This window comes from Lactuca serriola, chromosome 6, assembly GCF_051521515.1.
Source record: "Lactuca serriola cultivar US96UC23 chromosome 6, Lser_US96UC23_V15, whole genome shotgun sequence".
Taxonomy (NCBI): Eukaryota; Viridiplantae; Streptophyta; class Magnoliopsida; order Asterales; family Asteraceae; genus Lactuca; species Lactuca serriola.
In genome coordinates this window covers 59467933-59479222 of record NC_136413.1, presented here as the reverse complement: position 1 = coordinate 59479222, position 11290 = coordinate 59467933, and the positions used below count along the sequence as shown (strand labels likewise).

At 32.0% G+C, this 11290-nt stretch overlaps 1 protein-coding gene across 1 annotated transcript; it reads right to left on the bottom strand.

The window, feature by feature from the left end:
- Positions 1–5016: 5016 nt before the first annotated feature.
- LOC145058614 (uncharacterized) lies at positions 5017–10234 on the bottom strand. The gene is made up of 2 exons (XM_079006495.1): positions 9793–10234; positions 5017–7222 (listed from the first exon to the last, which is right to left on the bottom strand). The coding sequence occupies exons 1-2, from the start codon at positions 9803–9805 to the stop codon at positions 5166–5168; spliced, it is 2070 nt and encodes a 689-aa protein (XP_078862621.1). The 5' UTR covers positions 9806–10234; the 3' UTR covers positions 5017–5165.
- Between the last annotated feature and the right edge of the window lie 1056 nt (positions 10235–11290).

Below are 11290 nucleotides of genomic sequence, written 5' to 3'. Positions count from 1 at the left end.
GGTAAATGACGATTTACCAATTTCACCATGAAAAACCCAATATGAAAGAATTATGTTTTAAATGAAATTCCTAGATCTTTTGAGATTCATTGAACTATTCAATGGCACGTTTAATCTCGATTATGCCCTTTCCATTTGTGACTGGGATACCAAGGATCACAAACAAGGTGTGAATAACCATGCAAATTAGCTTGGTACTCTCGATGTCATTTGTTATCTAATTAATGTGTTGGTTAACCACACACGCTCCATTAATAAATAATAATTCACGAGTCACCCATTGCCAACAATATTAGTCCCATATTAGTGTGCCAGTTAACCACACACGCTTCACTAACGACCAATAAGGTGCAATGTGTAATTTCATGGATTAGCATCAAATTCATATTTTTCCTAAAGTAACTAAGAGTGGGATTTTAGAAAATACTTTAGGTACTTTTTATCATTATACTTTTAATGATGTTATTTCCTATCAAACTCGTTAGGCTAACGACTCTCCATTAATCCAGGAAATGGTGGGTGAGAGTGGACACTCATTCAACTACCATTTTATAGGCAGTTTCCTTATACCCCCTTATAGATCGGCTTCGTGAATGAGGCATACTAGCAATTCGACTGACTTGTGTTATATATATATATATATATATATATATATATATATATATATATATATATAATTTTAGACTTTTAATTTTACATATAGTATAATGGTGTATTTCAAACTTTTAAAATACTAGGGTTTTTAACTTTATTAAAATTTTCGTAAATTAAAACCATTTAATATAAATTTTTAAAAATTAAAAACATTTGATTTAATAATTATCCAAAAAATTAAACAATTAATTAAATTATTAAATCACATAAGGATCATCAATTTAAATCATACAGATTAACTTAATTTAATCCTTTATCCATGGATTTTGAAATTGAGGGTAGGGATATCCTTAATTATCCAATTAAACAATTGACAAGATAAATACCAAACATAACAACCTACTAATTTATTCCTTAGATTTCGAAATCTATTGCTTGGAGTGGAAGGCAAGGCTTTCAACTTTGCCTAATCTTTGAAAACCCTAGGTTTAAGAAACCCTAGATTTCGATTCCAAGGTGGCCAGAGGAAAGGGTTTGAAAACCCTTTGGGATTTCCGAAAAAATAGGGTTCTTTAACCCTAATTTGCAAAAATTGAAGGCCCTGGGGTTTAAAATCCATAAACCCTAGTTTTTTAAAGTTTAATTAATCATACCAAAATCTTATTGAAAACAAAAAAAAAAAAAAAAAAAAAACATATGGTCTGATACCACTGATATGTTTTATACATAGCAAACTATCTTATGTATGCATGCAACCCTAATTTGAGGATCTATGTTTTCACTATTAGATATATAAACAGTGAACACAAAAACTAGAAACCCTAAGAGGCTAGTATAATTTTAAAAATTAAACATAAAAGTAGGGTTGGGATATATACCATGATTGTTATATTGTAATAACAATCAAATCCTTAAAGATCTTGAACTTTGAGAGCAAGTGTCACAAGTGTCACACCTCTAATGGTTCACAAACAAACTCAAGCAACCAAGGAATACTATAGAGAAAGAAGAAGGAATAAATTCGTCCAAGGGTCTTAGAAAGAAGGCTTGGAGGAAATTCCTCATCAAGGAGAGATTATATAGGTGATGGGAAGGTGTAGGATAAGATAGGTAAATCTAAGATATCCCTAATCCCTCTACTTCCTCCCTAAGGCATCGAAGGCATCCGTAGAGCCCAAGGAAACCCTGGGACACTCTAGATTTCATTCCCCCTACTATAGGGAGGTTTTAGAATTGCCCAATGCTCAACTATTAAACATTGTCACCTTTAGACCCTGCAGTTTCAATTAATTCCTTTAATCCCAAAATTAATTCCAAATGAATTTTTGATTAAATATTAATTAAACAATATGATTTATTACTAATATATTATTTCTATAATTCATTAATAAAGTCATATATTTTTATTTCTAATTAATTTATTAACCAAGTAATAAATTAATAAATCATTTTTCTCTCTCCAACAGTTATCCTATTCAATTGTCAGATTTGAAGACAATGCAAAAGGACTGTGCTACTATCAATTCAAGTTTATACTAATCATAGTTATGGGCTTAGACACCTAATCCAATAGTGATCCACCCCATAGTGAATTGTTCATGTATACATACACGAAAAATCACGATGGAGTCACATTCACAAATGAAAAAGATAGACAAATTCATGTAATATTCATTTCAGTGCAATTAAACTTTTATATTGTAGCTAGTCCATAATATAATTGATAAATTTGATATCTTTTAAATTATACTAATTTTATTTTATAGGCGGCCTATACAGAAAAACGAAAAAAGTTGGAAGCTAAAGGTGCTGAATTTGAGGAGGAGAAACTATTTTATGATGTTGTTGGTGGTCATGACAAAAAAAAACTTTATGGATTAGGATCTTTTGCAAAGGCGGTTCTCAATATTAACAGTAAAATGGATGTATCTTACATTCCAGGAAAAAAAATGATGAAATGGAAGAAATGAGGGAGTTTGTTGCTAAACCAAAAGAGCAAAACGAAGAGCTTAAAGAAATAATGAAGGCCCAAGAAGAAAAAAAGAATGCAAGAGTCGGGCAACTTGAAAAATAACTTAAAATGAGAATGGATCTTATTAATGTCATTACAAAACAACAACGTTAGCCATTTTCCATTTTCCATGTAATAAATAATTATTGTATTATTTTATGATATAATGTTATTTGATTTTTTTGTTTTTATTTTCATATATTACTACAAAATAATTTGGATGTAATTTATAAATCAATTATCCATCCGTCCATATGGAATCTTTGATATTAAGTCTGCTATAAAATATACACCATGAAAATTGTTAGGGATTCATGACCACAAAATTTGGTAGGAAGTCAACAAATGGAAGTTGCTCGGGATTCATCATCAACAAATTTGCTAGGGATCCACAACCATGGATTTGCTAGAGATTCAGTACAACGGAATTTGCTAAGGAAACACCACCATGGAATTTGCTAGGGATTCATCACCACAGAATTTACTAGGGAATCACCACCATGGAATTTACTAGGGATTCACCACCACAAAATTTGCTAGGGAATCATCACTACAGATTTTTCTAGGGATTAACTATAACGTAATTTGTGATTGAAGAACTACCATAAAATTTGTGTTGGAATCCTACTACGGAATACACGACAGAATACCATCTACAACGGATTTCATTCTCTTGTCACAATTGCGATGGAATGATTGTTTCCCTAGCAAACTCTCGATATGGGGTTGTTTTGGGACGAAAATCGACCGTTGTAAATTCCGTCACTATTCGTCTTTTGCAACGGAATTTCAACTTTTCGCTATGGATTTCTTAGGTAGCAAAATCACATTTTTCTTGATGTGTAAGTTTTTATTTCGTTAAAGGGTATTTAGTAATCTAATTTTTATGATGTTTATCATTTGTTGAAAATACAGAATGCTTTACTCCATGAGATCAGTCAACAAACTCAAGCTTCTTCTAAAGGTAGTAGTTTAACACCAAATGATAGAAAAATTGTTTTGAAAGAATATTAACTGTTCGACGAGGCCATATCAGAGGCATCAGGCGTAAACCTTTTATGGTTGTATCGATGTACGATTATGAACAACCACTAATGCTTCCTCCGCCATAATCATAGGTAACAAGACTATTTAATTTTGATAATTGTTTCAAATGTTAGTAATTGTTCGTTTAGTAAGAGTTTCAAATGTTGGTAATTATTAGTTTGGTATAGTTTATATGTTGATAATTGTTAGTTTCGTTATAGTTTGATATATTTGTATTTTGTAGTTTGGTAATTGTTAGTTTATGAAAATACAATGTTATAATGGAAAAAAAATGAAATAAAAGTACAATGCTATAATGTGTTATATGCAATATTTGTAATTTGATAATTGTTAGTTATAGTATAATGTTATAATGTGTTATATATAATATGTGTAATTTGGTAATTGTTAGTTTATGAAAGTACAATGCTATAATGGTATTTTATAGTTTGGTAATTGTTAGTTATAGTACAATGTTATAATGTGTTATATGTTGTATGTGTAATATGGTGATTGTTACTTTATGAAAGTACAATGCTATAATGATATTTGTAGTTTGGTAATTGTTAGTTGTACAATGCTATAATGTGTTATATGAATATGTATAATTTGGTAATTGTTAGTTTATGAAAGTATAATGCTATAATGGTATTTTGTAGTTTGGTAATTGTTAGTTATAGTACAATGCTATATTTTGTACTTTGTTTGTATGTGGAATGTATATTTTGTATATAGAATGTTATAATGGTGGGTTAAATTATAAGACTATCTTGTTTTCTTTGTAGTTGGACATGCTTCAAAAAATGTTAAAAGATCGGCATGTAGTGTCGCACTTGAAGATTGGTTTCGTTCGTTGCTACAACGAAATGAAACCGAAGGAAACGAGGAGAGAGATGATGACGAGTATCTAGTTGTAGGATTTTTGTAATTTTTTGTTTTTTGTGTGTGTATATATATATATATATATATATATATATATATATATATATATATACCAATACCACCGACATTTTAGTGGCGACACATGATTAGTAGCGGCGACAATACTTTAGCGGCGGCAAGCCTTTAGCGGTGACATCTCACATTAGTGACCACATTTGGAGTATTAGCGACAAAATATCAGCAGTGTACTTTTAGCGACGACACATCACTGCTAATAATATTAGCGACAAACACCACTTTTAGCGGGGACGCATCTCACTCGTAATACTCTAATTTCTTATGGTGAATGTTGTTTAACTGCAAAATGCTTATGTTCAGGATACTCAGATACACAAATGCATTTAATGATGAATGACTATGGTTAACAAGTTTGAGAGGCAACAAGAATCTGAATGAAATTGGACCATAAAGATGAAATGCACCAATATAACAGACAAGAATGGTACCATGATGAGCAGAGCTAATGTAATTACTAGCCAACAGATTTCTGTTGGGATAAATCGAAAAAGACATGTTTGTGAATACTACTCTTTTGCTACAAAATTAATTAGAATAATAGGATCGAATGATCATTCCTAAACCACAGTTACGACTATGACACATTGAACCTGGCTCTAGCATGACCTTGAGATACCTGAAGCTGTTCTGTGATACCTAAGTGTGCCATTAGAAGCCAAACATGAGTCAGAAACTCACCCCCTTTACGAAGCTGCTGCTCGTGTTGAAACCCTCTGCAGTGAGTAGCAGCATAAGCTAGAATCTCAATCCATACTTGACTCATGACTTTCCACATTTCTTTCTTTTCCATATTTCTCAAAGTTAACGCGAGTCTGCAACCATCAAACAAGGCAGATTTGGATCGATCCCCTTTCACTTTATATGGAGGCAATTCAGTGCATTTAACTTCAAGCAATTTTCTGGATGCTTCAACCTTTCCATTAATAGGTTCTTTTTCTTTGAAGAAACGCGTGGCTTCAGCACAAGTATCTCGATACCTGATCATCCCAATTCCTATTGGTAACATAACAGGGTATGTCGTGAGAAGATACAGCAGATAGTCAGATATATGTTTGCTTTCCGTACGACAGACATCACTGTCAGCTTCATCTTTATCATCATCAGGCTCTGAGTAATAGCAAAGACCTGTGGCAATGTGCCATATAAGGATGCTCTGATCAAATTCCACTTTAGTAGTACTCCATATGAGAGCGTCGTACATTCTTAGAGAAAAACTACCTTTGTGACTACATAATGATTTCGGATCAGTGTTGTCTTTCATAAAATCAAGAAATTGACGGTTAATCAGATCTTTTAGTTTGTCAGAAACTTCGCTGTAAGTCTTGTAACGGTGCTTTGTGCGATACTTATCTATCCCGAGGAGTTTCTGGGCTTGTAAAAAACTAGGGGGCTTCTCCTCAAGGGAGACACTCAGCAGGTCTAACTGTCCAATACAGTTGCACCATCGTGGTTTACTCGGATTCTTCAAGAATGGAAATATGAGGATATTCCGAGTGTAGTTCTTTTGGCTTAACCAGTGATCAGTCCAGTCGGAGCGCAACATGGTAATAGCTGCAAAAATTTCCATTATAAATGCTGTTGCAATTAATAGGTATGTAATAACTATATCAGTGATTCGATAATCGTCCCTATCACAGAGAAAACTGAAGCCCACCAGTACCATGACAACGAGGATAACACTAGTAACACGACATAGGAAACCCACAAAGGTGTATACAACACTTGCCTTGGTGTAAAGCATGTCATACGCGAACCCAAGTTCGATCTCAATAACAGAGAAAGCTTCACAAGACTTTAGACGTTTAAAGTACGATTGACTACTATCTCTATCTTCAAATGCGAGGATCAGGTCAACAAAGATCCGCTTGTAAATTTGGAACAGATCATAAGCTTTGGAGATTACCTCACTTCGACCTACAGGAAATGCATCATCGTTTACTGGAGGAGGGCCCTCAGGGACCACATCGACTTTCATAGCAAACCCTTGCGACTTTTTCAGGAGGAATTCCTCAAGAATTTTTGGGTAGTTGGGACCTGGTTCAGGAGAACCAAGCATCGAGTCTCGGAGATGCTCAGTGTTTGCTAACCTAAGAGCCTGAACACGTTCATATATCTTGATGAATCCAGCTACATAAACCACTACACTTAGCAGCGGGAGATGAGAACAACCTGGCCACGACAACAAAAGGATATATATTGCAACTCCTGACTGAAACACCAGTTCCACCAAGTGTCTTAACCAAAGCTCATTGTCTTCCAGAGAGTAGGCGCTAATTGTGTCTGGACCACCGAGGTGAAGAAGGAGAAATGGTGCCCAGAAAGACTTGAGTTCGCTTGTGTTCAGTTTTTGATACTTGGAAAGTGTGCATACATCTAAGGCAGTTCGGGTGATGACACCAAGAGCTGCTGTTGCAACTGCATTTGCGAGTAAGTAGGCACACCAGAGACTGATTCTGATTCGAGTTCTTGGATTGTGTTTCCGAAGTTTGCCTAGGAAAACTAAGATAATCTGTGAAGCAATGCTGATCAAAATAAGTCCCTGAAGTGCACAGTCGTTCCATGTCTTCTTAACATGTTCTGGTATCAGCTCATATAACTTTCTGTGATCAGTAAGCACGATCAAACCTATACCTAGAAAGAACGACAAAGATGTACACATGTAAGACTTTCAGCAGACTGGATTTATTTTATGGACATGCATGCCACTTTTTTCCACAAAACAAAAGACTAATTTTATATTTTTGCAAACGGTTAATGTATTTTTTATTAGGCAACAAGCCATGCATGAAACGTTTTCTTTGCCATTTCCACCGGCCATTTTAATTTTTTTAATGGGCATGTACTAGAATTGACGTGGCATCTTACTTTGCATGATCTAATGTCATTTTGTCCATGTGAGGCAAATTAATTTTGTGAACTTGGCATTCATATGGTGCATGTTGTTAGATTTTTTGGGTAATAAAGAAATTTGGATATTTTAAGAATTGTGATTTCACTTTCAAATCAAAATATTTAGATGGAACTTTCTAATCATTTGATTTGATAAGACTCGGAAAAGATTCAGAGAATATAATGTATCAATTTCATAAGTACTAAAAAAATGATCAAAAATTGGTTAAATATCTCTCTTGTCTAAAAACTATCAAAATTGTCATAAAACCATTTACCAACCATCAAAAAGCTGTCATAGATCCAAACGGCTCTGCCCCTTGGACCCCGCTCCTAGGGACGTTGCCCTCGGACCCCAATTCGTTCAGGGGCTTCGTCCCAAAATAATAGTCTACTTTTAATCTTGAATAAACTTAAAGTGTGTACTAGACTCCTTCCTTACTTATTTAATATTATCAAGATTGATTTTTGATCAACAAGTCAACCCATTACATTTAAATACAATTAGTAAAACAAGTCACCAACACATATCTCCATAGATTTTAAATTTATCCTATTTAAAAATTAAAGTTATTTAAAAAAAAAAAAAGAATAGTTCCCTTTGTGCTCACTATATGGCTTAAGGCGATACATAGTGAAATCATCAAGAAATGAAGAAGAATTTTTGTTATTACCGAATGAAAGTTTTATCAACTTCCAACCTTCGGCTCCTTATTACAATATATACCAATCCATTATTGATTATTGTTATGGTTTCACAAACAGGGGGTTTCAGTTTTGGTTCTAGTTCTATTATTATTATTATTATTATTATTATTATTTTTTATTATTATTATTTTTTTTATTACTGATTTAAAACACTAAGCGTTTTTTTATCATCTTTATCTTCATTTTGCAAATCTCAAAATTTTGCAATGGTCTTGGTCAATTCGTCTTCATCTGCATTTTCCTTTGAAGAACTCTTAGGTTTTTCTTTCTTTTAAAAAAAAAAAATTATGGCTTGATGAGTTGCTGAGTTTTTTGTGTTATTGTTTTGAAGGAAATTCAATAACTTAGGTGGTGGTTAACTGTTTCAAGATCATCTTCTACCACCGATTTCAAGATTATTGTTTCATTTCCATCTTACACGTTTTATAATATATTTCTTTGATTACTGATTTTAATGATGGTCCAAATTGAACTGATTCTAGATTTAGCAATATAGTAAAGATTTAAGATGACTGTTATTATATTAGGATATAAAAATAACTTGCGTTTATGTTGACTATTTTTGTTGCTTTTGGTTATAATTTTTGAGAATTATGTACATTCAAGTGCTGGTTGAAAATTTTTCAAAACAAATTCAAGAACTTGACCATCAAGACTATTAAATGAATGTAAAAGAAATTTTGAATATTAAAAGGTGAAGTTAAAATTAGAATACCCTTGGACAAAACGATAGTAAATCATCCTAAATATATATAAACCGACAGAAAATAAGTAGACACACAAAAAAGTACATGTTGGCATGTTAACTCCTTATCAATCTCGATCAACTAAGATACTAAATAGGTGAAAAAAAAGGTCTAAAGAAGATGAGAGGGATTTTACAGGTTTGACCAGGTCAAAAATGTCGAAAAGTTGAAATTCACACAAAAATCGTAAAATGGCATGTTAACTCCAAAAACCTAGGACTAATTACGTGCAAAATGGATAATTACCGAAGGACATTAACGGTTTTCCAAATTGATAGATATGACAATCAGTTCCTACGGCAATATGAGAAGCATGGACCAGTACAAGATTCCAAAGTCAAGTACATAAATAATAAATAATAGAGTAAATTACACAAATGGTCTCTATGGTTTAGGGTAATTTGTGTGTTTGGTCCTTAACTTATTTTTTAATTCGGAAGGTCTCTACTGTTTGTTTTTGTTACACGTTTGGTCCCTATCTTAGCTAAAAAGACAATTTTGCCATTGATTTTTTAATTTATTTAGATAAACACACTCCCGACCTGACCCCCTTCACCTTACCTTACCTACCCCACCATTTTTTCTTATTTAAATAATAATATTTTTAGGTAAGATAAGGACCAAACGCGTAACAAAAACAAACAGTAGGGACCAAACACGTAATAAAAGTAAACAGTAGGGATCTTCCGAAAAAAATAATAAGTTAGAGACTAAACGTGCAAATTACCCCAAACTATAGGTACCATTCGTGTAATTTACTCTAAATAATAAACAATACCCTATGGTTTATATGGTAAGAATAAAGAATTACAAAGCAAAAATAGAATTTAAAAGTTACGACAAAAGGGAAAAAATTACCAATGGAAGTCATCTTCAGACCAGATACTAGTACTGATATTGCTAAACGTTATTCTTGCTTTTCTGGTGGAAGGAAGAATCGAATATAAGAGATGATATATCTCCTATTAGATATTTAGATGTAAGTGGTACTTTTGCTCCTATATACGAGGAGAACTCCTTTGCAGTTTCTGGGAAATTAGGAATAAGAACGGCCTTTAGATAATTAAGGAAGATTTAGCGCCATCCACCACAGCCACACAAAACAAAAAGTTTTTAAGTCGTCCTATTAGTCTTCCAGCTGACTTCCAAGTACTTTCAGCCATCGGTACCATTTCGTGAGCATTGGGCTGAATATTGGTCTGTAGTGTGGATGAGTGGATTTGGTGGCCTCCCCCAGTACCTTTCCCCTGGAACTTACATAGCACAAAGTAGAGTTGACCAAGAATTATAACCTTATTAGGATGGTCGGAATGGCTCGGGAATAGTTTTCAAAACTCAGTGGCTAGGAGACCCCGTGTTAAATTTTTGTTTGATTCTTCCTCTTCTACAGGTCAATGGTCAATGGAAATAAATATATATTTAAAAAAACAAATATATATATATATATATATATATATATATATATATATATATATATATATATATATATATATATATATATATATTCAGGTTCATTTGAGATCATTCTAATTTTGTAAGACTGTAAGACCAAATTTAAAAATAATTTTAAAATGCAAAATAAATGGAAAAATCAAAAAATTCTTTTTTTAAATATTATTTTCGGAACTTGAATTAAAAAAAATAATAATAAAAAAATAAAAAAATCCCGTTTTTTTTTTAAAAATACGTGAAATATTCTAATAGAATATTACACTGTATATATTCTAAAAAATAATTTTAAAATGCAAAATAAATGGAAAAATCCAAAAAAAAAAATTTAATTATTTTCGGAACTTGAATTAACTAAAAAAATAAGAAAAAAATTAAAAAATACGTTTCACGGTCTCACAAAATTAGGTCGTCTCACATAAACTAACCATATATATATATATATATATATATATATATATATATATATATATATATATATATATATATATATATAGGGCTAAGTTAAAGTGTTTTTTACATTTATTGTGTGCTCGAATGCATCAATAGGAATTTAGTAAAATTATATTATTATTTAATTAAATAATGATAGATATTAAATGGTTTCCATAATTGTATGTATATTAAATAATATCCATAATTATAATTTTCTCTTTATGGAAATTAGTTAAATTCGTCATTAATGTCAGCAATAACATTCTTTCAGAATGAATTCGTATCTAGGTTTTTATGTCACCAATAACATTATTTCAAGACTTACTCACTTAAAATACAAGAAAGTTGTATGGGATATGAAAATTGAGGGTGTATTCTAATAAAATATACTATCGTTCTCCTAGAATACACTCTTATTATTTTATATATGAATTCATTCTGAAAGAATATTATTATTGACATTAATGACGAA